The sequence below is a fragment of the Schistocerca americana genome, chromosome 3 (assembly GCF_021461395.2).
Source record: "Schistocerca americana isolate TAMUIC-IGC-003095 chromosome 3, iqSchAmer2.1, whole genome shotgun sequence".
NCBI classification, from domain to species: domain Eukaryota; kingdom Metazoa; phylum Arthropoda; class Insecta; order Orthoptera; family Acrididae; genus Schistocerca; species Schistocerca americana.
In genome coordinates, this window is record NC_060121.1 from 387,078,119 (window position 1) to 387,105,485 (window position 27,367).

Below are 27,367 nucleotides of genomic sequence, written 5' to 3' on the forward strand. Positions count from 1 at the left end.
CCAGAAACACCAAAGGTGAACGGGAGCTGTAGCTTATCGCACCCCAGGCAATAAGGGCTGGGGCGTGGCCAGTGTGTCTTAGACGAATGCATTTTACGGAACAGAGCTCACCAGGTCTGTGTCGTACGCACAAATGACGATCACTTGCATGCAGGCAGAATCTGCTCTCATCGCTGAAAACTACGGAGCACCATTCCATCTTCCAAGTGATCCTCTGACGCCACCAGTCGAGCCGTGCACGTCGATGCAGTGGCGTGAGTGGAAGACGGAAAACATGTGCGTGCCCATCGTCCCACTGCTAATAATCGGTTCACAGAAGTTCGTGTTGACGTGTCTGGACTCACAAGCCCTCTTGTCTGTGCTGTGGTAGCTGCACTTTGTTCCATTGCCGCCCTTACAATACGACTACCCTGGGGGACGACTGTGCCGCGTGGTCGCCCAGTACCTCGTCTACAGGCGTGAGAATGTTCACGTGACCGCTGGTACCAGCATCGTCGCACAACTGGTGCACCTTGTCCAGCTTATGTGACAGTTCTCCGAAAGCACCATCCCACCACTCGGAAGGCCACTATTTTACTCCCTTTAAACTCGCTCGGTTGGTGGCAGGAAGGCCGACCGCGCTCCGTGGCAAGGTTGCCTGCTTGCTTCACGCGTTTGCATCACATTGAGCCGCCTGGCCATGAGTGTTTCCTTTTAAAGGGTAGACACAGATGGCGCCCTGGCAGCTATGCCACTACACTATATATTGGCGGATAATGTTCAAACCATTATCAGTACATGTACTATCCTCCAGGCGGTATATGCCGTTGTCGTTACAGGTGTACTAAATTTTTCACACCGTTTATTTATGTGTGAGGGAAATTGTTGTCAGTTGTGGTCTTAATGTGTTCTCCAGAGTATTGAACTGACGTAAAATTCTTGATTTTCTAGCAAAATTTTCCCGCTAATCTCTAATTCATTGAACACTAACAACCGTATATATACATTCAGTCCATACACACTACCAACAAAACTTCAACAAACTCCTTTTCCTGACAGTGATATCTCTCCCGATATTTATCCATTCTGTCAGTTCCAACTCTTTCCTCCTATCCACCCCACATTAGAACTCTTCGATTCTAACTTCCCCTATTTCTTTCCTATTTGTACCATGGGCTTGGGTCACACACCCAGTTCCCTATTCCATTTCTCTCTCCAATCATCACCCTTTCCACCTAACTTCATCTCCTCAGTTGCAACACATCAGCAATGTTTACTCCCTCATCCTATCTACAGGGCATCTAACCTCATTCATAGAACTCAGAGTTGATGATTCCTCCAGTTAGTTCTAACTTCGTTGAACTATCAAACCTGTAAATATATTATAAATTCATTACACTTTATAAAGTGGATATGCAGTGATGTTCTTTAAGTTTGTATTAATCACATGATTGATTCCTTTACCTGCTATATTACGCAAAGTTTTTCTTTGAATGTCACAATGTTTAATGTTTAATATTTTTACATTTATGAAAAGAAAGTATAGAAGTGCTGGCTTTAAAAACTGCACCATATTCATGTCCTACGTACAGAGTAACCATAATTTAATTTTACCTCAAATTTCTCAATTTCATGGAATGTGCATTATTTGTTTTTAAGGCTTTCTCCTTTCTGTGCCACATTTTCATGTTTCTAATCTTTTACTGCTATTTTGTATAAAATTATTCACTTTTATCCTCCTACACAAGAAAATTATGTTTTAATAATTCTGAAAGCATATGTAACTGTCTCTTCTTTTCAGTTATATTGTTTCTTTTTATGTATTTTAAACTCATTCACTGCGAGAGGGATGAAACAACAATAAAGAGAAAAAGAAAAGCCACCGGGTTGAGTTTATCGAAATTGTGCTACATCTCACTTCGCCTGACCGTGATGGGAGTGACGCTCATCGACACGTCACGTCATTTCCAATAGTTCACACGGGTGGGGATCCGAGTATCTATTATTAATTTTTGATAGCAGAGATGTGAATTCATTTTCCTAACAACAGAATCGTGTCTTCATCGAAACTGCGTTCACAGGATTTAGTATACTAGTTGTAAATGATAATTCCCGTCTTTAGCAACTGTAATAAAAGTCTTATTAAGACCAGACGCGTTTCGCTTTATTTTAAAGCATCTTCAGGTGGTCTGTCTAACAATATGGTTTTTTCTTGCAGTTTTGTTTGTTGTGATCATTAGAATTGACTCTTGTCTGAATGTCTTACGTTTGTATTCGTCCGATAAAAGTCAGTGAAAGTGACCACTGGCAGGTGTGCGGAATTTTTAATGTCAGCACACGAGTAGTGTCAAAAGCAAACTGCACAGGTACAAGAGTCTTGTAGGTAAGATCATTACAGCAGCATCTGGAGTCAATGGGATATGACAACACAAATGCTTACTGATAGCATATCTATCTGAAACAGTGTTTATCAAGGTCGTGCAAACGTATTATTAATAATCTATTTTCTGACTACCTAAATTTTTATCTTTTCACCTCTACATAGATACTAGTGACTCTTTTCCACATGTCACGCTTTTTGTTCAGTTCGTTCTCCATCATGAAAATGTTCCGCATAATATTTTTTTAACGACCTGTTCTTTCTAATTCTCTTTCATTTTGTATGTTTTCGACATACATTGCGCTCAGAAAGGGAAACAAATTTGAACGTCACAAAGAGTTTGTGTGCTGTATTGTATGTTTCCAACATAATCACCATGGCGATTGCGACATCTGTCCTAAAGGGGTACCCAGTTACCTCTTTCTTCTGCAGCGCTGTACTGTCTACTTCCAACATAATTACCATGGCGATTGAAACATCAATCGTAATCGGGTATCCAGTTACCACGTTCCTCTACAGTTCCGCCTATTGGTCGGGCTATGTCAGAAGCGTGTGAAAACTTTGTACGGCGAGTAAAACAAGTTGTTCAAGACGGCCGTAGATTTACAATTTATGAAAACACTAGCGACTTATAGGAAATGTTCAAGATATCATTCCACGGCATTTGGACAGAGGCTGTTTTATACATAAACTTTTTGCTAGGTCAGCACCCAGAATGATGACTGGCAACCAAATGCTTCGGGCAAATGGGGTCGGCGTTGATATTTCCGTTGCATTAAGAGGAAATAAAAGGAAAATTAAGATTTAACGACCCGTTGCCGACTAGTTCATTAAATATTTACAGACACATTACAAGCTCGAATAGTACAGAGACAGAGAAGGCTCTTTTAAAGGAAAACCTTGTCGAACGAAGATTTGAAAGCTGTTGCACCCATATCCATCCCAGTGCTTTACAAACACGAAGATGAGAATTTATTCAACAAAACTGTGACAGGCGTAGAAACACGGGTATTTTAAGAGAAAAGTAAAAATCTCATCCACAATAGTGGACACTCACTGACTCCCCAAACAAGGCGAAATAGTTCGTGCAAACATTCAGTAGTAAAACGCTTATAACAACAGCCTTTTTAGACAAAAAAGATACTTTTATTGTTGACTTTATGCCGCCAGTGGCAACGATCAATGAAGCTGTGTGCTATGACACAATGCGAAAGTTACGAAGATCCATTCAAATCAAAGGACGAGGCATGCGGTTGACAGGTGTCGTTCTGATACGCAACAACGTTCGATCAGATGTGTGGCATTAACTTAACAACTTCAAGGGGCGAAATAGGAAGTGACTGCCCAACTACATACGTTACGTATTTGGTAAAAAGCGACTTTCACCTTTTTCCTGAGATAAACAAGTGGTTGGTCAGACGACGCTGCAGCTCCAATGAGGAACACGTGGGCTCTGTTACGACATGAGTTGACAAATAGGCGGGACACTGGTTGTGGATGGGATATGAAAGCTCATTCATGGTCACAAAGAACATTTCAAAAACTATGTTAGTTACGTTGAAAATAGTTATTGCGTTCAGGGGATAGCAACGAAGACAGGCCACTTGGAATGTACACAGAACAATTAAGCATATGGAGGGGCGGTTTTCACTAACAAGGGAAAATTTACAAATGTTAATAACGATTTTGATGAAACTTGACGAGTGTGCAGAAGGGACAAAGTAGTGCAACACGCATTTTTTTTTTGTACCCAATTTCACTCTTAAGGGGTAAAACACACTCCGAAAGGTAATTTGGCATTGTAGGTTTAGAGGGGGTATCTCCGAAAAAACGATATAGAAAAAAATGTTTTTATATAAAAGTTGATATGTTCTTTAAAACTGCTATGATCAACTTTTGTAATATCGAAATTTTTCAAAATACCCACCACCATTAATTTATTTTGAAAATGGGAAACTTTTGTTACAACATAAATTAAAGAAGCTTCCAAGTCACATTCATCCCTGTGTAATAAAGCTGGTTTTTGAAATACCAGTTTTGGAAAACAAGCTGTACGCGTATGTGCTATTGGAATATTTTCATAATACCTAATTAATATTTCAAACTTCATTACTATTCTAATTATTTATTTAACTCATATTTGTTTCATGTTTTTAGTTTTTATTTTACGTTTTACATTCACGCCTTTTTTTTTATTAGTTTACTGTTTCACATACGCGTATTTTATTAACGGAAAGTAATAAGCAACTCATTATTACTATAGAAAATAATTATAATAAAGTTAATCTGTAAGGAAATGCTTAAAACATGACTTCTTTTTTACACCACACTCATAAAACGAAGTTTCCTCGCGTAATATACATGGCAGAGAAGCCAGTATAAAACAGTAGGATTTCAGGCTGGCACAGGTGATCCTCTATATATTGTCATTTGTGTCACCCATATTACAGTATATTGGTAAGCCTTTGCGAAGAGAATCGATTATGTACTAGTGACTGCAGGTTGATTGTACTACTTCTCAAGCGGAGACTGGCATCATAATCGTTCAACAGAACTACGTCTGAAAGTCTACTCACAAAGTTCTTCCAACATCGAAAGCCTTATACGTCCCACGGGTGGACCTATACAGTCGAGCTCTTTGGGGCCGTCACATGAACAAATTCCTTGTTCGCAGGTACGATTCTCCAAAATAGTGGTCGTAAAACGGAGCCCTGCGGGCCGCATGCAGCCCGAATCAAGTTTTCGTGCGGCCCGCGGTTCTCAGCCGCATTCTGAACTAATATGCATCTAGCAACTAATGGCAGAGCCTAGAAACGTCAACTAACATTAAGAGCTCCTGAAGAGTGTGTTTTTCTTCCTCAGTAACAAACAAAACCACTTACAGAGACAGTAACATTCTAAGATGTTATTAATTTTCATTAACGTTCGTGAATTCGACTGTGAGCTAGGTCAAGTTTGCCGCTTACCTCAGAAGCAGAGTGGTATGCAGCGCAGCCACTGCGGTGTTAATAGCAGTGAGAGGAGAAACATTTTATTCTTTGTATTCCAGTGGTGACAACTCACGAGCCTGCTCAACTCTCACCGATCAGTTGCTAAATTTCAAGCGAAACTAAGTAGATTCGAAAATGTGCATCATAGAGACTGGTATCTTCGAATGTGGTTCATTTTTGTTGCAAGTAACATGAAATGAAATTAAGACTGTTGTAATACAACGCAATGACTCGAAAAAACGAAATTCTAAATATTTAGTAAACATTAGTTATAGTATCTCAGATTGCAGCTACTGTTATTAGTAACTATAACGTATTAATGTATACAGATTACTATCTACTGACTCATCATCGCCCAACCAAAACCGCTAAGGATAGAAACTCGAAATTTGGAGAGGGTGTTGATCTTATACTATAGGCACCGTTTAAAAAGGGATTTTTCGACAGTCTAACCCTAAAGGGTGAAATAGGGATTGACAGGTTTTCTAAAAATATGTCGTTGTTAAGGCAATTTCGAAGCTAGGACTACGAAACTGGTATTTGATTTCTCATTCAGAAATGAAAAAAATGTGTTTCAACCTTTTTTTGGAAATCCAAATTTCAAGGGAATGAAATAGGGGATGAAAAATTTTATGAAAATATTTCATAATGAAAAAGGCCCAGGATAAGAATAAGCTAAGTTCAATTTTATAAATTTTGCAGAACATTAATATTCCTATTTATATCTTTTCTTGATCTTATGATCTTATAGTTATGTAACGATATACACAATTAGAAACCTTGAGAAATATTCTGTAAAAATATAACCATATTATATCATATTTATCCAAACTTCCGTTGCTACATAAAAATTTGAGTAAGGGTAACTTATTCATTGAAAGAAGTTCCTCAGTTCATGGCTTCATGGTAGCACAAGCATTGCTTATTCCTTCAGTACTTGAAGTAAGAATCAAACTATATTTAAAAAAAAATGGTTCAAATGGCTCTGAGCACTATGCGACTTAACTTCTGAGGTCATCAGTCGCCTAGAACTTAGAACTAATTAAACCTAACCTAACCTAAGGACATCACACACATCAATACCCGAGGCAGGATTCGAGCCTGCGACCGTAACGGTCTCTCGGCTCCAGACTGTAGCGCTTAGAACCGCACGGCCACTCTGGCCGGCTTTAAAAATCAGTTCAAGATGGGCTATTTTGATTGTGAAAACTTCAAGCAGCAGGAAAACTGCCATAATATTCTAGTGTTTCTGTCCCACAGAAATCTTCCAAAATCTACAGATCCAGGTATTTCTCATGAGAGAATGGCTTAGTCTAAAAATATAAAGTAAAAGATTTTATAATTCGAAACTATATCATAGTAAAAAAATTAACCAGATTTGGAGATTATCTTAGAGTCTTAGCGGTCTAAGACAACTCAGGCAGATCAAACTCTAGGCCATTGGATCCTTCAGCTGGATGAGCCGATTTCAGAGCAGTACTCTCCCTTGCTCCATTGTAAGTAATTCTGAGCCTTTTTACAAGCCCTGGGTGGGTTCTGTCTACGAGGAGTTCCTTAAGTGGACGTGTAGTAAAAGGATACTTCACGTGTACAAGGGCTTCAGAAATGCTGTTGATTGGCGAAAAGTTTCAAATGTAGCTACAACAACCCCAAATGGTGAAGCTTTTGACCGAGCTGACATGAACACCTCGGTCCAATCTTTGGGAGCTTCCTTGTTTACAAGTCCCATGTTTTTATCGCATTCCAAATAAAAATGTCCTCTTATTCGAAAAGTTCCTTTCACAGTGTCAAACCTTTTCTCTTCTGTAACTAAACTGTGCAAAAATCGAATAAGCGTAATTCTCATTCTGACCAGATCGTGAATCACAAAATATGTCCAGATATTTCACAGCAATGCCAAGGTAATTCTAACAAAACGTATGAATCATTGAGCAGACGTCATCATTACCGGTTTTCTCAACACATTCGAGGTACGGGAAAAATGTACTCTTTGCACTTGATAAACAGTGTATGTTGAAAGCACACATAGACAATTGCCGTTTACACTACGCAACGTTAGTTGTAATGTTAGGCAGAGGCAGATTCTTTCCAAACTTCATACACATGCCTTCCTTTTCCATGGTCTTTCGACTTTCCTCCTTAGCTTTTTCTTCCTCTCACAAAATGTGTTGGCTTGCAATTTGTGATAATCGTGTAAAGTTTTCAAATTCTTCAATTTTTTTCAATATCTTTTACTTCTGCTACTTTGGTGCACTTTTTTTTCCACTTCCAGGCATTTCATGTTGGCTGTATATTCGTTACGGGTGCGCTTATATCCAAAGGAAATATTGAAGTTCGTATTAAATATGTGTGTGTATGTTTCATAAGAGGCCTTAACTGTTGAGTAAGCCTCTTTGAATAAAATGAACATTTTACTTATACCTACTACCTCTGCGAGGTATACTTTACATATTCTTTTAACACGTAATGACTGTTTCTACTCGGAAAGAAGCAATATGTTGCTTAATGGTATTAACTGTTTCATCAATCTTTATGACTGGATGTAGTGAGTTGATGTTAGTCAAGAATGCCTTTAAGGTGACAAAGACCCTATTATCACGTAATAGGTCTACGAGCAGCTGGATGTCCTTTTTCCGATATTGCAGAAAGACATCGCAAGAAAGTAGTCACTGTACATAATTGCTGCGAGCGTTAATCACGGGAATGTGCAATCGTAAGAAGGCCAGGCTCTGGACGGCTACGTGACACTAACGAGACTGAAGACCGTCGTGTACAGTGTATGGCTCTGCCGCACCCTACTGCAGCTGCAGCAGCAGTTTGATTCGCAGTTGGCACCGCAGTGACACAAAGAACTGGTACAAATCAGTTTCTTCAAGAACCGATTCTAGTCAGATGTCCTGTAGTGTGCATTCCACTGACTCCAAACCACAAACATTTGCGACTTCAGTGGTGTCAAGTGAGAACTCATTGGAGGGCAGGGTGGAGGTCTGTTGTGTTTTCTGATGACAGCCAGTTTTGCCTCAGTGCTAGTGAAGGACGTGTGTTGATTAGAATGAGACCAGTTGGGGTCCTGCAACCAACCTGTCTGTGTGTTAGACACACTGGACCTACAACTGAAGTTATGGCCTGGGGTATGATTTAGTATGACAGTAAGAGCGCTCTCGTGGTTATCCCACGCAGACTGATTGCAAATTAGAGCGTCAACCTGGTGATTAGACCTATTATGCTGCCGTTCATGAACAGCATTACAGGGGGTGTCTCCCAACAGGATAACGCTGGGCTGCAAACTGCTGTTGTGAGCCATCATGCTCTACAGAGTGTCGACATGTTGCCTTGCCCAGCTCGATCAGGCATGCTTGCGTTCGAAATTCTGGCGAGTACACCGTCTGTTAGTGTACAAGCATTTCACATTCGCAATGGATTATCTCATGTTTAAATTAACCTGAGACCTTGCAACGTTAATCAGTTAGAGATGTTATCCAGAAATGTCATTACTCTACATTAATTATTTTTTGGTGCAGCGATTTTTTTCATCAGTGTATTTCTGTAGCTCAAGGAGATTCTTCTACATTTTCATCTACATACATACTCCGCAATCCACCATACGGTGCGTGGCGGAGGGTTCCTCGTACCACAATTAGCATCTTCTCTCCCTGTTCCACTCCCAAACAGAACGACGGAAAAATGACTGCCTATATGCCTCTGTACGAGCCCTAATCTCTCTTATCTTATCTTTGAGGTCTTTCCGCGAAATATAAGTCGGCGGCAGTAAAATTGTACTGCAGTCAGCCTCAAATGCTGGTTCTCTAAATTTCCTCAGTAGTGATTCACGAAAAGAACACCTACTTTCCTCCAGAGACTCCCACCCGAGTTCCTGAAGCATTTCTGTAACACTCGCGTGATGATCAAACCTACCAGTAACAAATCTAGCAGCCCGCCTCTGAATTGCTTCTATATCCTCCTTCAATCCGACCTGATAGGGACCCCAAACGCTCGAGCAGTATTCAAGAATAGGTCGTATTATTGTTTTATAAGCGGTCTCCTTTACAGATGAACCACATCTTTCCAAAATTCTACCAATGAACCGAAGACGACTATCCGCCTTCCCCACAACTGCCATTACATGCTTGTCCCACTTCATATCGCTCTGCAATGTTACGTCCAAATATTTTATCGACGTGACTGTGTCAAGCGCTACACTACTAATGGAGTATTCAAACATTACGGGATTCTTTTTCCTATTCATCTGCATTGATTTACATTTATCCATATTTAGAGTTAGCTGCCATTCTTTACACCAATCACAAATCCTGTCCAAGTCATCTTGTATCCTCCTACAGTCACTCAACGACGACACCTTCATCAGCAAACAGCAAACAGCCGCACATTGATATCCACCCTATCCAAAAGATCATTTATGTATATAGAAAACAACAGCGGACTTATCACACTTCCCTGGGGCACTCCAGATGATACCCTCACCTCCGATGAATACTCACCGTCGAGGACAAGGTACTGGGTTCTATTACTTAAGAAGTCTTCGAGCCACTCACATACTTGGGAACCAATCCCATATCCTCGTACCTTAGTTAGGAGTCGGCAGTGGGGCACCGAGTCAAACGTTTTCCGGAAGTCAAGGAATATGGCATCCGTCTGATACCCTTCATCCATGGGTCCCAAGATAGCATGTGAAAAAAGGGCGAGTTGCGTTTCGCAGGAGCGATGCTTTCTAATGCCGTGCTGCTGCATGACCAGAAACTTCTCTGTCTCAAGGAAATTAATTATATTCGAACTGAGAATATGTTCGAGAATCCTGCAACAAGCCGATGTAAGTAAGCGTAGGCTACGGTAGTTTTCTCAGTAGCTTTGATCAGTTAATATCGTACCAGCGTTACCTGTGTGTTAGGTGTGTTGCATACTTATTAGGCTTCTTAAGTAGGGCTTTAAGTAGGGCTCCACAAATTCAATACAAAAAGTCTTCTATTAAATCTGTTATATGTATAAAGCAAAGTGTATATGTCTCTGTGTATATCGTGAATCTCCTCCCTAAACTCTGAGTGGATTTCAACCGATTTTGGTACAGAATGGGCAAGCCTCAAGAGTATCAGCATTGTGTGGTTTATGATCTCCAAGCTCCAGTGGTAGTGGCGATAATGACAAATTCTTTTTTGCCACCTCTGGCGTATATGCTGCCCTGGATGACAGGCATGTTGTCTGGGAACAGTATCGATCTCCCAAATCAACCCGCTTTGCAGGACAACCAAGGTGCAGGGACAATATACGGTTTTCTGGACCCTGACGTATTTGTTACTGTACATGACAGGCATAGTGGAGTAGTATTGTCTTACTTTATTGAACTAATGCATGGGCTACATGATCTGATGAGCATGGCTGGAGGTCGATTGAGATTTATAGAGCAGTTATAGACTTAGGGGAGGAAGAACTGGACAGGGAGAGTGGAGGAGCAGACAGAGAGACAGAGAAGTGGGGAGGAGGAAATGGCGGATAGGGTTGGGAGCATGAGGTCGTCAGACAGAGAAAGGAAGAGGTGGCTACAGAGAGAGGAAGGAAGGGATATGTTCAGTATATGTGTAAAAAGCGTACGCAAGCGAATCTGCTCGGAAAAGGCTAGTAAAACAAAAAAATCAACCTTTGTGATAATATACACAACCAGGCAACAAAATTAACAATTTACAATAACCAGTCATCAAATGTGAAACAATTTCTGCACTAAAAGTCAAGATGACCTTCAGACTTAACTAGGATCATGACATACAACTACACAATGGTCTACTACTACTACTACCACTACTCTCACCATACTGTTTCCACAAAAATCTACACACAACTCTCAATCAAACTATCTACCTGTATATCACAATACATTCTTACACAGTGACACAAACAACTGATTATTCACGTAGAGCAGATAACAAGGTGCATTCACTTCAGTCACTCTCACACAGTAGTTTAAACGAAACACGCTAGTATTAATATCATTAATCGCGCTCGCAGTATGTAATTAACAGGCAGATCTGCTCTAGATCACAGAGCACGTAACTGTATTCCTGTGTGTCATCAGTAAACAACAGGAACTTGTTACACAACAACCACAGAGTTTCGAGCAGGATTTGTTGCCAATAAACCCGCCTAATGGACCACTCTTATACCACGCACTACACTATATCAACCACAAAACCATCACTGTGAAACCGTTAGTTGGGAAAGACTCAAGTAGTTTTCCTCTTGATATGCAGAACCCATTTCTCCACTTCGGGATCTGTCTGGCAGGGAAAAGACACCAACGCTCCACCAGGCTGTTGTGTCCTTAAAGTGGCCATAATCGGCGTAGACCTTAGTGACGTCTAGCTGATGGTACCGCAGCACACAAGTTTCTCGATGCCCTCGGTGTTGGTTCTGCACAGAAATCGCTCGTTCGTCTCCGTGCAGCAAGTGACCCCAACACCTTCAGACTGTATGGGGACCTCAGTCGCCGCGCTAATCTGGCTTTGACGACGCGCCTCAGGCTGTCCACCTCACCGACGGCGCTGTCTTCTAGGAGACGATTGGTCCTCTTGCTGCAGCTGATTGCACAGTCAACTGGCCGTATTTGCTACCAGACAGGTCACAGTGGCGCACGCGACAATCACATTCCACGCCGTCCAGGCTCTCGTGGCTTCATCGCGACGCTCTGCTCAAAACGATTGCCTGGAGGCGGGGAAAACAACCGTGCCGTTAGACACGGCACGAGAGAAAACCGCAGCTCAATGTATTCATTCGTTTTGGATGTACATTGTGCAACAAAAAACGGCCCTAGGCTACCGCTGACTATCGTAAGTAAGCGTGGGCTAATGTAGTTTTCTCAATAGCTTTGATTAGTAAATATCGTACCCGCGTTACCTGCACGTTAGGTGTGTTGCATACTTATTGGGCTTTATCTCATTTTGATCGCTTTGTTTGCGTATGCGATAAGTTTCTTACTAAATTCCCTTAGAAACCGGAAGTAGAGAACCGAATTCGAATATGTCAACGCCCCATAATCTACGGAACATTTTTGCTCTCATAGTTATTCTCATGGCTACTACTTAAAAATAAACAGTATTTATAGCAAAATTGAAATTATTGTTTAATTCAGGTTTTATTCGAAAATTGTTGATTTGTAACGTGGAACAGAGGCAATGTCCTAGTAAAAATACAAAAATATACTGATTTATCATACAGAGCTAAAGAAACACAATCTCTTCAAAAAAAAAAGGTAAAATTAAAACAAAATCGAAGAGAAAAGTATCAAATATCGATTCACTTCTACGTCGAGCTTATATAAAACATATTTCTGTTATTTCCAAACCACTTTCGAACTTATTAGTTACAACAGGAAACTTTTTGTTCCGATGAAGATAGTTCTGTTAATTACAAGATAATAACGATAATTACATAGATTTTTTTGTGTTTGTGCCTCTCAACTGTACTTGCATCAAAAGTGTTTTGGTTACATAAATGCGCAGAAGTTACGCGAGCAGCCAATATTTTTTTTTGCTTATAAAATGCAATTTTTTGTGGATATAACTACATGGAAATGAAATGAGCGTTTGGCGACATTGGCTGGGAGGCCCCTTGCGGGGCAGGTCCGGCCGCCTTGGTACAGGTCTTATTACATTCGACGCCACACTGGGCGACCTGCGCGCCGGATGAGGATGAAATGATCACAAAGACAACACAACACCCAGTCCCTGAGCGGAGAAACTCCCCGACCCAGCCGGGAATCGAACCCGGGCCGGTAGGACGGCAATCCGTCACGCTGACCACTCAGCTATCGGGGCGGACGATATAAGTACATAATGGACTAACAGTGAATGATGCGCGGTTCTAATCATGCGCAAAACAGATAAACAGAAAAAACAAAGAGAAGTCGTCGGTTTCCAATTTCTCACTCACACGTTCATATTTCTTCCTCTGCTAATGCTGCTAGTACTACCCGTATCCTGCCATTTACTACGTCATTTATGTACTGTACCAAAACTACCGACCTGCAGTTTTGGTAGAGCGCAACTCTAGACACAATTGAAGAATCATATTTTCGGAACCTCGCAATTATCTTCCATTGCGACGCATAAGTTTGAAATCTGGCTTAAAGGTGCCTACAACCTTTCTCTGTAATGGCACAAAAGCGTAGTGTCCAGCGACGTCATCCGGCGACGCTCCATACAGCAATGTGTCGACATATGCGAAAAAAAGGCCAGAGCTCATGAGTTTATGCGAAGTGTAAGGTGGGTTAATGATGTCACACTGGCACCAAATTCCACCACAACTCACCCCAACGCCACCGTGGATATATCACACGATGGGAAGGTCGTCACACTCCCTCTCACACACATTTCACACCTTCTTTTGACGCATCTCGATAGAGGTCAGAACACCGACGCTGAGCCTTGAAATTACGCGGTCTCCTTACGGGTGGCTGAGGAAAATATTTAAGACACACTGCTGCTCAAAACCGACTCGAAAAGGCCTCAGGGGTGATAAGAGGGCGTCAATGAAATTATCCTTTCCTTTGAGGCATTGATTTCCCTACATTTCGCGGTGAGAAACGACAGTTTGCAGTGCGATGAGCAACAGGCGACGTTCTTGACAATCTTTGACACTTATGACACCTCCAGACGTTTCAGCCCTTCTCTGAGAATTTTATGGGCCTGCAACCACTTGGGAGTGCACTGCAACAACAATTTTTGCATTCGTCTACACATGGAACCTCCACGGACCCTGCAAACCCATTCGACAAAATCTGTACGTGATTTGAACGACAAATGCGTACTTATGCTAAAAGCAAAACAAGGACATTGGAGCGCAATCAGACAGTGCAGGTGAAATATTATGAGAAAATGTTACCGTAAAAGGTGTTGACTAGTTTTGATATTCGGGCAACAAAGTAACTGAAAGTAAAGCAGAAGTAAAAAGGACATACAATTTAAACTGGAAGTAGCTAGAAAATCTTTCCTGATAAGGGGAAATATGTTAAAATCAGTGTTGAAAAGTCTTTCCTGATGGTATTCGTTTGGAGTGTAAGTTTACACTGACAAACAACAGAGTCAAGAAGAGAATAGTAGCATAATGGTGAAGAGGAATGCTGAAGATTTAATGCACAGATCGAGTTTTATTTATTTATTTATCAATTTATTTCTGGTCTTCCACCTGATTTGATGTGGCACACCACGGCTTCGTCTGTTGTGCCAATTTCGTCCTCTCACAGTAGCACCTACACCATATGTCTTGAATTATTTGTTCCGTAGTTATATTCTAATCTTGTGCAGAGAACCTGGATTAGATTCGCGCTACTGCAAGAGATTTTTGTTTTGTTTGCAGGATTGTAACGTTGTGCACTCTACCTCGTGACGCAACTGAGAAGCTATTTGAGTGAGAAGTAGCAGCTCCAAGGTATAGCAAGCGGACAACAGCTGGGAGAAGATTGTGCTAAACCTGTGCCCCCCACCCCCCCCCCTCACCATCACCACCACATCTAGAGGTGTAAAACTACTGTAGGCTACCGTAAACTGTCGTAAGTAAGTGCAGACTATGGTAATTTTCTTAGTAACTTCGGTCAGGTGAACTTTTACCTGCATTACCTGCACATTAGGAGTGTTGCATGACTGTTAGGCGTCGTTACCTCATAACGATCGCTTTCTTTGCATACGTGATCAGTGTCTTCCTTGAATCCCCTAAAAACCAGAAACGTTGTGCCGTCTAGAAACTGAGTAGGGATGTACTGTATGAAGGACCAGGCAACCTAGAGAACATTTTGTTCCACACAGTTATCCTCTGGTGTTTTACTTAAAACTAACAAGTATTTATAGCGAAATTGAAATTTTCAATATTTAATTCAGATTTTATTTGAAAATTGTTGATTTGTAAAATGAAAGATAGGGATGTTGTAGTAAAAATAAAGAAAACAGTATAATGTTGTCATATAGCTCTAAAAAATGCAATGTTCTCAACAAAAATGTAAAACAAATGAAACCGCAAAACAAGAATATATCAAACATCACTTCAAAACGTTTCTGTTATTCATAAAAAAACTTTCGTGTTTATCAACATTAACAGGAAACTCATGCCTAAGATCAGAATGAAGAACGTTCTACTGAGCACGAAATAACAATAATTATATATATATTTAAGTTTGCATATGTATACTCTACGTATCTGCATCAAAAGCAATTTCTTTGGTGATATAAAAGCGCAGAAACTATGCGATCAACAAATTTTTTATTACTTATAAAATTCAGTCCATATACTGTAAGAAATTAAGATACTCGATGAACTAACCTGAATGATGTGTGGTTCTAATTACGCGCAAAACAAACAACCAAATAAACAAAAAGGCTAAGAGAAGTCGTCGGCTTTCAGTTTCTCTTTTACATATTCGTTTACGTTTCTTTCCCTGCTAGTGGTACCAATACTACCGGTAGTCCTATGACGTACTACGTCATTTATTTAGTTCAGCAGAACTATCGAACCGTGTGTTAGCTAGAGCACAACTCTAACCATAGTGCATCCCAATGCCGCCATCTGCAGAGGATGACATGGGGATGGGTCCGTCCCGATCGGACCATCTGGGCCAATACGCTGAGCTCTGACTTGATATTCTAATCACACGACATTTTGTCCTATCCCTTATTGTAGTTGATGAAGTCCCTATGTTTCTTTCCTCGCCGTTTCTACTATTGGCCTCCTCTATTCTTATCTTATCTGCCCGTCTAATTTTCTGAATCCTTTTACAACACTAAACATTTTCTTCTTTTCAGGTTAACTAATAAAGAAGTATTGAATCGTGCTGCGAAGAAGACTTATTGGTGTAACTTGACAGAAATAAGGCATGGGTTGACAGGACACTTCCTGAGGCAGCGAGAATTAGTTAATAGGGTAATGGAGAGAAGTGTGTGTGTTTGTTTTGCATGTGATCTGTATGGAGCATTCTTCCGGGTAAGTGTTATCATTGTACATTAAAATAAATGAATGTGATTTTAAAAGAGATTGCTACATACAACTCAAAATATTCTTCGTGTCCATTTATTTAAATAATTGGTCGTTTGAAATTCATTCGGTACTTAATTCCATTCTTAGCGATATTGAGGTAATTTGGACTATTAGTTTCTTATTTCAGGACAATTTTTAGTATCTCGTTTTCGTTTGTAGGTATGGATTTACCTGTTCTGATGAACCTGGATGATTTGAGAGAGGCTATGGGCCTGGACATGTTGCCCATGATTTGTTTTTTACAAATGTGTGGTCTCGTTGCCGAGTATGTTCCATGTCGTGAGTGCGGCGAACATATGCGCCTCACAAGTGTATCTCGTCGCAGTACTCACGACTTATTCGTATGGCTATGCAGCAAAGATCGGTTATGGAGGTCCATTAGACGAGGGCCGTGATTCGAAAAATCTAAGCTCGCCTTGAGAGACATTATGAAACCACGTACTGTCGGTGTTTGAGATATCCTGTGTGGCTGCGTGTCCATGAATGTCGTCTGAGTAAGCGTACAGTTGTGGATTGGTACTCTTTTTGTTGACAAGTTTGTGGGAAATATGAAATATAGGGAGCAGTTAGGAGGGGCGGGGGGCGGGTGTTATGGTTGAAATTGACGAGTCGCATTTTGGCAAAAGGAAGTACAACAGGGGGGAACCTCTGGTGGTTCAAAAATGGCTCTGAGCACTATGGGACTCAACTGCTGTGGTCATCAGTCCCCTAGAACTTAGAACTACTTAAACCTAACTAACCTAAGGACATCACACACATCCATGCCCGAGGCAGAATTCGAACCTGTGACCGTAGCAGTCGCGCGGTTCCGGACTGAAGCGCCTAGAACCGCATGGCCACCGCGGCCGGCAGTTAATCACAATATTGAGTTCAGATAATTATCCACAGGGGCTTGCACAAATAGCGTAGAGGGTTATTGGTCAACTGTGAAATCTCTTGTAGGGGAAGGGGAAACGCTGGATTTCCACACCTCAAAGTCACTTAGACGAATATTCATGGAGGCGCAGTATTCCCCAAACATATTGCCCGTTTAAATGTTTTGTTAAACGTGTTGGGCAGATGTACCGTCCGAAATATGTTAGCTAATTTCACATTAGAGGGGGGGGGGGGGTGGTTGTATGTGAGTGTCTGTGTGTGTGTGTTCATATGTTCATCATGTTTTGTTGTGTATGTGGGTATGTGATTTTTGTTGATGTCTTTCTAGGCGAGCTTCGGTTCTTTTAAGAAGTTGCCGTGAGGTAAGTTCAGTTTCCCATTATTTTTATTTTACTGCATTTGAGTATTTTGACGTATTTCAATGCTGTATTACACCATTACGTATGGTTTCATGTACTCCAGTACGTAATAGAAATTTCGCAGCTGTTGTTCATCTTTCGTTTCCCAGCACTAGCATCAGTACGATTTTTTCGAATCTGTACTAGCAATATTAGAGGCGAAACGCCCGACGCAACTGAAATTTGTATCCCGTCCTCCAGTTCACCTTTACATTGACACTACCTATTCGAAAAGAACGACATATGTAACATTGATGAGATTTACCTATATACACTCCTGGAAATTGAAATAAGAACACCGTGAATTCATTGTCCCAGGAAGGGGAAACTTTATTGACACATTCCTGGGGTCAGATACATCACATGATCACACTGACAGAACCACAGGCACATAGACACAGGCAACAGAGCATGCACAATGTCGGCACTAGTACAGTGTATATCCACCTTTCGCAGCAATGCAGGCTGCTATTCTCCCATGGAGACGATCGTAGAGATGCTGGATGTAGTCCTGTGGAACGGCTTGCCATGCCATTTTCACCTGGCGCTTCAGTTGGACCAGCGTTCGTGCTGGAGGTGCAGACCGCGTGAGACGACGCTTCATCCAGTTCCAAACATGCTCAATGGGGGACAGATCCGAAGATCTTGCTGGCCAGGGTAGTTGACTTACACCTTCTAGAGCACGTTGGGTGGCACGGGATACATGCGGAAGTGCATTGTCCTGTTGGAACAGCAAGTTCCCTTGCCGGTCTAGGAATGGTAGAACGATGGGTTCGATGACGGTTTGGATGTACCGTGCACTATTCAGTGTCCCCTCGACGATCACCAGTGGTGTACGGCCAGTGTAGGAGATCGCTCCCCACACCATGATGCCGGGTGTTGGCCCTGTGTGCCTCGGTCGTATGCAGTCCTGATTGTGGCGCTCACCTGCACGGCGCCAAACACGCATACGACCATCATTGGCACCAAGGCAGAAGCGGCTCTCATCGCTGAAGACGACACGTCTCCATTCGTCCCTCCATTCACGCCTGTCGCGACACCACTGGAGGCGGGCTGCACGATGTTGGGGCGTGAGCGGAAGACGGCCTAACGGTGTGCGGGACCGTAGCCCAGCTTCATGGAGACTGTTGCGAATGGTCCTTGCCGATGCCCCAGGAGCAACAGTGTCCCTAATTTGCTGGGAAGTGGCGGTGCGGTCCCCTACGGCACTGCGTAGGATCCTACGGTCTTGGCGTGCATCCGTGCGTCGCTGCGGTCCGGTGCCAGGTCGACGGGCACGTGCACCTTCCGCCGACCACTGGCGACAACATCGATGTACTGTGGAGACCTCACGCCCCACGTGTTGAGCAATTCGGCGGTACGTCCACCCGGCCTCCCGCATGCCCCTATACGCCCTCGCTCAAAGTCCGTCAACTGCACATACGGTTCACGTCCACGCTGTCGCGGCATGCTACCAGTGTTAAAGACTGCGATGGAGCTCCGTATGCCACGGCAAACTGGCTGACACTGACGGCGGCGGTGCACAAATGCTGCGCAGCTAGCGCCATTCGACGGCCAACACCGCGGTTCCTGGTGTGTCCGCTGTGCCGTGCGTGTGATCATTTGTTGTACAGCCCTCTCGCAGTGTCGGGAGCAAGTATGGTGGGTCTGACACACCGGTGTCAATGTGTTCTTTTTTCCATTTCCAGGAGTGTATGTTAACTGGAGAGCAGGATACAAACGTTGCGTATAGCTATATAGCTCAACTAAAGAATGTGATACTATTGTCACTGGCTGCGATCAAAACTATAACTTTCAGTCGATACTATTTGCATCGAAGGCGAAAGACAATTATACCCCATAGTGAAGTACGGGATAGAAATTGTGTGTGTGTGTGTGTCTTCTTATTGTTTCTTTGCGTAGTTCAACTGAGGCACAGGTTGCATGTGTAACGTATGTCCATTTCCACGTTTTCGTTAGCAGTGTACATGTATATAGGTCAACAAAAGTATGGAATACAAATATTATGTGCGTAGCTCCTCCTGCTATCGTTAGTACAACTGTCTACGTAAGAACATAGTATTAGTGGTAGCGGAAGCGAAAGAAACAACACATGTAAAATTTGAATCCCGTGCTTCAGTTGACCTAAATAGTTCAACTAAACAACAGGATATTACTGCTAACGAAAACGAAGAAATCGACGTACGCTTAAGTTGTATTCCGTACTTCAGTTAACCGATACAGGTGGAATGAGGTTCGAGATACAACCCATATATATATATATATATATATATATATATATATATATATATATATATATATATATATATATGACGTGAGGTATTCTATGCTACAAATACTTCCATCCATTTTCCACAGAAATAATACGATACAAACACGCGATATCCTTAACGTAAAAATACTACTTGCCTTGATATATGTCAACTATATTTTTCGTCCCTCGCATTCCTTTGCTACTGAACAGTCGTGTCAGCTCTTTCATCTGTGTAATAAATACTCTCTGGCCAATTCTGACGTCATTGGTCAAAGCCGACGGGTTGTATCCCCTGCTTCACTAGACCCCAATTTTGCGCGGTAGCGTAGTCCATTTTTTTCTCAACAGATCTTGGCACGCGTTTTCCAGCAGATGACAGTGCAGCAATAAATGAACTAAGATTGTCGTTTGAGCAACGCAAGTCCATACTGAAGTGGTACTGGAAACACGAAAGCATGATGGAGTGCAACAGCAATGGTGTAATGTATACGGAACTAGGCCACCGACACTTGTAACAGTATCGTATTCGGGATAAATTTGAAGCCGACGGTATTGTTCACGGTGTGCATAAAAAAAGGTCTGGCGTGTGCAAATGAAAGATTTTTCCTACACTAAGATGGCGCGCTCAGATCACAACCACAGAGATGTCAGAGTCTACTTGGGTGAAAATCTGCCTGGACGAGGGATAGATGGAAAAGAAGCTGTCGAGTACCCACCACGGTCTTCAGACCTTATACCTCCTGACTTCTGCCTATGGGAGACCTTGGAAAATGAAGTTTATCAACAGAAGCCAGCTACACCGAAGGAGCTACAAGGAACCGTTGAGGTGTCATACGCATCTGTCACACCAGCAACACTGACAGCTGTACTTCAATCAACAGTCCAGCGGCATCGGCGTTTGGCTGCTAATGGGGGTCGCTTTGAACGCATAAACTTCACGTCGTGTAAGAATTTTAACGGTATGTCATTTTGTTCCATTAATATTGACTATCAGAGAGTGTCTACATTTTTCTGGACCCCTCTGTATAAAACTATAGACCCAGTTTTAATTAAAGCAAACCAATGTTATGAATGTCTCAGTTAATAAAAGATACATTTCCTCACAGACAGAAACTAGAACAATAGGTTTTAGCTCATGGAAAATATAAAAGATATACACTGGAGAGAGACTTGCCAGCGATGATGCTGTAGGTGATGACGATGTGCACCATGCTGCGGGCGAACACGGTGAGCATGACGCCGACCGTGAACATGAGTCCGCCGATGACGGAGACCATCCGGTACGTCATGGAGCGTAGCAGGCGGTTCGTCACCAGGCCTGCGGGCAGATGCAACGGTACTGGACATGTCGTAATGTTACAGTTCAAAAATATGGCGCGTAATTCATACACTCCCTGAAAAAAAGTTGACATACACAGAAGGCACGGATGTCAAAATAACGTCATACACGTACGCACCATAAGTGGGTAGGTAAATGATAAGAGTTGCAATTCCCTGTGACAGGTAGAAGGGCCATCAAAGTGCATTAGGGCTCGTATTTAGCGTTGTTACTAAGCAGGGTATATGAGGGTCGTGGACAGCGTTAGATGTCGTGTGACCACTGCGAAGGACACGGAGGTGCCGAATACTCCTGTGAGACGCCGCCATCAGCACCAGACGGAGCTCGAAAGGGGCCCCATTGTGGGTTCCCATTAGGCTGTTTGTTCGAATCGTGCAATATCCAGATTTGGAGGGCATTCGGACGCGTCAGTGGCTGGATGTTGGACTGCGTGGAATGTACGGGCAGTCACAGACACCATCAAGGTTCTGGTCGACCGCATCTGACAACCACGAGAGAGGGACACCGTGTTGTGGAGCCCCTTCACACCTGTGGTTGCCATCCGAAAATAAATGATAGACTCCTTGCAACTTCTGTGTCATCCTGCACCATTAGTCGAAGAATAGCAGCAGACGGACTAGGGAATTACCATCCCATGTGTAGACTGCCATTAACTTCACAATAAGAATGGGGCTGCGTTTGCAATAGTCCCATAGCCAGGACGCATGGACGGCTGATGGTTGGCGTCACATTGTGTCCAGCAATGAATTGCGGTTCTGCACTACCTCACATGACATCGTCGGCGAGCGTAACGGTGATCTGACGAGATGTCCCATTCTCCAATTTTTCGGAGAGGCACAAGTCTGTTACTCCTGTGTTGGAACCATCAGCCGTCAGGTATCACCTCAGGTCACGGACGTTAGCTATTGAGGGGGCCTTGACGGGACAACGGTAAGCTACAGACATTCTGCGTCCTCACCTTTTACGTCTGATGCGACAGTATTCTGATGCCGTTTTTCAACAGGCCAGTCCTCGTCCACACACAAAAGTACGTGTATCTTTGATCTGTGTGCTTGGGACAGAGGTACTCTCATATCCAGCAAGATCATCTCGGACGTCAATTCCACTCCATCCCATTGCCAGTATGCTTGATGTCAATGACCAGTTACAACAGTTGTGAGCCACTTTGCCTCAGGAGAGAAACCTTTCACAACGTAATCAGTGCATCATCTGGATCAGCTGCACATTGTACTAATAAGTGAGCTGTTTTGCCAATTTGTCTGAAAACAAGATTCGATTCTGTAATCACTGAAATAACATACGCTCTCAACCTGTGTAGTTTCATTTCATTTCCTCCTCCACGGCCGCGCGAGGTAGTCGTGAGGTCTTGGGCGCCTTGTCACGGTTCGCGCGGCTCCCCCCGTCGGACGTTCGAGTCCTCCCTCGGGCGTAGGTCTGTGTGTTGTCCTTAGCGTAAGTTAGTTTAATTTAGATGAAGTAGTGTGCAAGCTTAGGGACCGATGACCTCAGTAGCTTTGTCCCATAGAACTTACCACAAATTTCCAATTTTTCACCTCCACTTCTGGGTGTCTCATTTATTCGTGAGCCAGTGTATATACAGGAAGGTGTAATTTGATTTGTATGGGAAACGCTTTGCAGTAGCAATTATCTCGTCACTTGCCTGGAATACCTTAGGTAAATCATGGAAAACCAAAATCAAGAAGGCCAGATGCAGTTTAGAGGTCTCCAAGGCCGGTCAGTTTAAAACAGCGCAATCTCATAATTTAGAAAGCTAGTCCAACACTGTTCATTCACTCTCATCAACATTGACTGATCACACTACACTCAGAATACACAGACTATTTTCTGACATTAGCACCACGACAATGATGTCTGATTTCAGTTGTGTGTACCGTAACTTCCAGTTTACGTGGCTAAATAACTGAGTGAGCATCGTCCTCTAATGAGTGAGATGTTCGTCTCGAAAAGCAGATAAGATATTAGCATCCACTGCAGAGTTTTGATATGTGATTTTCCAGGAACAAAACAGCGTGAAAATGTGTTGCGAAGTGACAGATCTACCTTAACCTTATTATTGTTTCCGAGTACTTGTGTTTCACGTGTTTATCCATCTCCTACTTTGCGTTATCCTTCACAGCACAGAGTGTGTGGTCAATAGGTACTTCTTAACTATATTTTTAAATAGTTTGATTTTAGTAATCTTTTTAATCTCCTTAGATAATTTATTGTATAAATTTATTTATTAGGAGAAAATGCTACTTTGAGTTTATGTAATTTCTTTATTCCTAAATGCAAGTTCGGTCTAGACCTTGTTTCACACTCGCAGGCAGAGCTGTTTGTGTGGTAATTATCAGCGCTATTTTTGGCGTGCATAACTGAATAGTAAACAACTCACGTGCTGTACTTAAGCATTTTGGACATATCTTGACAATGGGAACAGATACTATCGTTATTATGACTATTTTCTGTAGTTTGAAAACTACACTGCCAAGTCACATTAACGCGACCATCTGTGAAAAGCGTGAATAACTACCTTTTGCCTCGAGAGACGTGCAGAAAGAGAGTCAATGAGGTTCTGGAAGGTACGGACAGGGGTGTGCAGCCGTGCCGCCTCCAGTGCCGTGGCCGGCTGCTCTAGGTTACTCGTTTGAGGATCCATGACGCGAACAACACAATCGAGATGGTCTGACAGATTATCGATTGGGTTTAAATTCGATGAGTTTGGTGGCCGGGATGTACGGTGAACTCGTCCTGGTGACCTTTGAATCACACGAGTACACTGCGAGCTGCGTGACACGTTGCATTGTCTTGCTGGTAGATGCTATCGTGCCAAGGAAAAAGAAACTGCATGTAGGGGTGGACATGGTCCCGAAGGGTAGATGCATGCTTTTGTTTATCCATTGTGCCTTCCATACTGACGATATCACCAAGGGAAACCCACGGAAACATTTCCCAGACCATAACGCTCCGTCTTCATTACAGGCTGTTTGCTTCCAGACATTTTGCGACGTACACGCCGAAGGCCATCTGTCCGATGGAAATTAAAACGTGATTCACCAGAAAAGGCGACCTTTCGCCATTCAGTGGACGTCCAATTGCCGTATTTGCACGCAATTTCTAGCCTTCCTCGTCGATGAACAACAGCCGGCATGGGTGCATGAACCAGGTGCTTGCTGTGGAGGTCCATATGCAGCATCTTTCGTTGAACAGTTGTTGATTACACACTTGGCCCGAAAGCCAATGATCATGCCCTTTAGGATGTCAGATAAATCGGTGCATTTCAGCGTTACGAAAAAGACTGCACTGTTTTCTGCTTCCGGCCGACACGCTTTATATACACTCCACTGCTAGTGCTACCACCTGCCATCTGTGATGATGAACAGAGGCGATGGACAGTTTACTGTGACTGGACTGTGTGTATTCAAATTTGTGCATTTGTTCTTAAAAAAATATTCCGTATTTAATTATAACACGTTGTTGACGCTGCGTTTGTTAATACAGTTCGCAAATCGCCCATCAGTCGAATGTACAAAAATGTCACCAAACACTGAAAACTACTGATCTGAATGGCTACTCGGCTGAAATCTGTTGCGTAAATTGTGGATGCTTCTAAACCCGGTTTTTCCCTTGCCAGAAACGTCTTTTTCATTGCTTTTGGCCTCCCGGATCACCAGATATCACACTTAGCGATTTTTTTTTCTATGGGGGTACATAAAAGACAGATTCCTTGTCCCACCTACAGTAACCAGTCTTCACTAGCTGGAAATCGAATGGTTGAACCTGTCGATTCCATAAACAGGGACCTGTTGATTCTTATCTGGAATGAAGTGGACTAGCATTTCGATGTTTCTCGAGCAACGCACGATGCTCATGTCGAGTGCATGGCATAGTGTCTATTCGAATATAAAACTTTGGTTAAAACAACAGTCCAGATTGCAATAACATTTGTTTCTTATGACCGGTTTCAGCTTACATTAGAGTCATCCTCTTCGGCCCTCTTTGCCTGGTGCTGGTGCCTCCCCGGTTTTCCACGTGACACCAGTATGATACGCAGTACAAACTGTACGATTTGTAGAATCGCGTAAAAAGCCATAGGGGGCTCAAGAAATCTTAATGTGGCTTTAACGTAAGCCAAAACCGGTCATAATAAACAAAATTTATTGCAATCTTGACTATTGTTTTCATCAAAGTTAGCGCCAGATCGCTGCACTCCACAGACAATGTTGTCTAAATTTATGATGAAACTTTGAACCGACCTCTGTCCAATGACATGTGCAGTTTGTTTCTATCATTCATAGTTTGTAATAAACAAGTGAAACCTAATCTTTTTTTAAATCAACCTGTGTTTTTCGAGGTGACAATTAAAACTGTTCCTCGTATCCAGGCAGAACGGATTCAAGTCCGTGCTCTTATGTCCATCTTGTGTTTTCTTGGTTTCACCAAGACATTTATGGGTTCTTTAAGATGGCCACAACCGATTTCCTCCCATAAGCTGTTTCTTCTTATCTAGCACTACATGTATAATGACCTGGATTTTGCTGCGATATCAGACACTTACCCCTCGATGTTTCGACTTGACGGACGGTAATTTCATGAGGAACAAGTGTAGTGGAAATATGTTAGTAAGAAATTACTGTAAGGTATTGTCAAAAAAAAAAAATGTGTGTGAAATCTTATGGGACTTAACTGCTAAGGTCATCAGTCCCTAAGCTTATACACTACTTAACCTAAATTATCCTAAGGACAAACACATAACGATGAAAAGATAGAACGGAAATCACAGTGGAAAAGCAAAATGAACCGGTCTGTACTGCAGACCTCTGCCAGTGGTTCCATGGTGGGTAGTGAGGCGTCTGCTTGCAATATGCAGCAGACTGGACGACTTACCGGTGAAGTTGACTGCGGCGGACAGCATGTTCATGATGAGCGTGGCGCCCGTGGACTGCGCACCCAGCTGCTGCAGCACCCCGTCAAACAGCAGACCGAACGAGCCGTACTGGCCCGTCGTCGAGATCTGCAAAGGCACGGGTCGTCTGTCAGTACAGAAGACGTCACTGCTCCTGTATAGTAAATGTTGTTAAAGGTGGATGCAGTGAGACTCTCCAAACTGAAAATCAGCGAGTTATTTACATGAAGCTCTAGAGCTCATCACAGGATAGTCATTCATAGCATTCCATGGAATCTCTACAGAATGCTACATAATGAGTTTTGCTTCATGGAGGACTCTAGTCATGTAGAAGTTTTTGAAATAAATTTCTGCCATTCGACATTAGATTTGTATTCCTTTATTTCACACAATCATAATTTGCCTCTGTAGCCATTCTCACGTGTAATTTGGAATCTCAAACATTACCCGACCCTCCTAAATGATATATATATATATATATATATATATACTAAGATGGTATCTGTTCTTTCGGACATGTCCGAAAGAACAGGTACCATCTTAGTATATATATAGTTAAGGCTCACCGGCCACTTGACCAGCTTCTTCTTCTGTGCGAATGCCGAATGCACAAACAGTGCCCGAACTCTTACGGGAATCGGCAATGCGCCGCGAGCAGTGAGTATTATGGGCGGGGGCACTAAGAATGTAGTGCAGGCCAATACGTTGAGAATGTGGGTTTCGCGGGAGGCGCGACAGTGATAAATCCCTGCACTCGCGCTATTTTCTGTGTCCTCGGTGGCTCAGATGGATAGAGCGTCTGCCATGTAAGCAGGAGATCCCGGGTTCGAGTCCCGGTCGGGGCACACATTTTCATCTATCCCAGTTGACGTATATCCACGCCTGTAAGCAGCTAAGGGTGTTCATTTCATTGTAATTGCCTCCTAAATGACATAAAATCGAATAAGTAAGACGAGGCAAATTTTACGTCGACGATGACATGTTATTTAGGCAGGTTGTACAGTTTTTTGAGATTCGAAGTTGCAGATGAGAATGGTTAGAAAGCCGAAATTACGATTGTGTGAAATAAATGAATACAAATCTACAGTCAAATGCCAAAAATTTCTTGAAAAATCTTCCTAATAATGTTCATTACTACATATGGTCCAATAAAAAACGCTTAGGTTGTTTCATCAGTGGTTGCCCTCATTCCAGTAACATATTTAATAGTTTTTTAA

General features: G+C 42.5%; 1 protein-coding gene and 1 non-coding gene across 2 annotated transcripts in view; one reads left to right on the plus strand and one right to left on the minus strand.

The window, feature by feature from the left end:
- The window catches only part of LOC124605705, a 310,921-nt gene that overhangs the window by 88,397 nt on the left and 195,157 nt on the right, over positions 1 to 27,367 (minus strand). The window contains exons 3-4 of the mRNA XM_047137569.1: positions 26,132 to 26,258; positions 21,080 to 21,223 (exon numbers count right to left, since the gene is read on the minus strand). Coding sequence (XP_046993525.1) covers positions 21,080 to 21,223; positions 26,132 to 26,258 — 271 coding nt within the window. The remainder of the gene's footprint in view (positions 1 to 21,079; positions 21,224 to 26,131; positions 26,259 to 27,367) is intronic.
- Trnat-ugu lies at positions 26,922 to 26,995 on the plus strand. The gene has a single exon. It is a non-coding gene; the product is annotated as a tRNA-Thr (tRNA).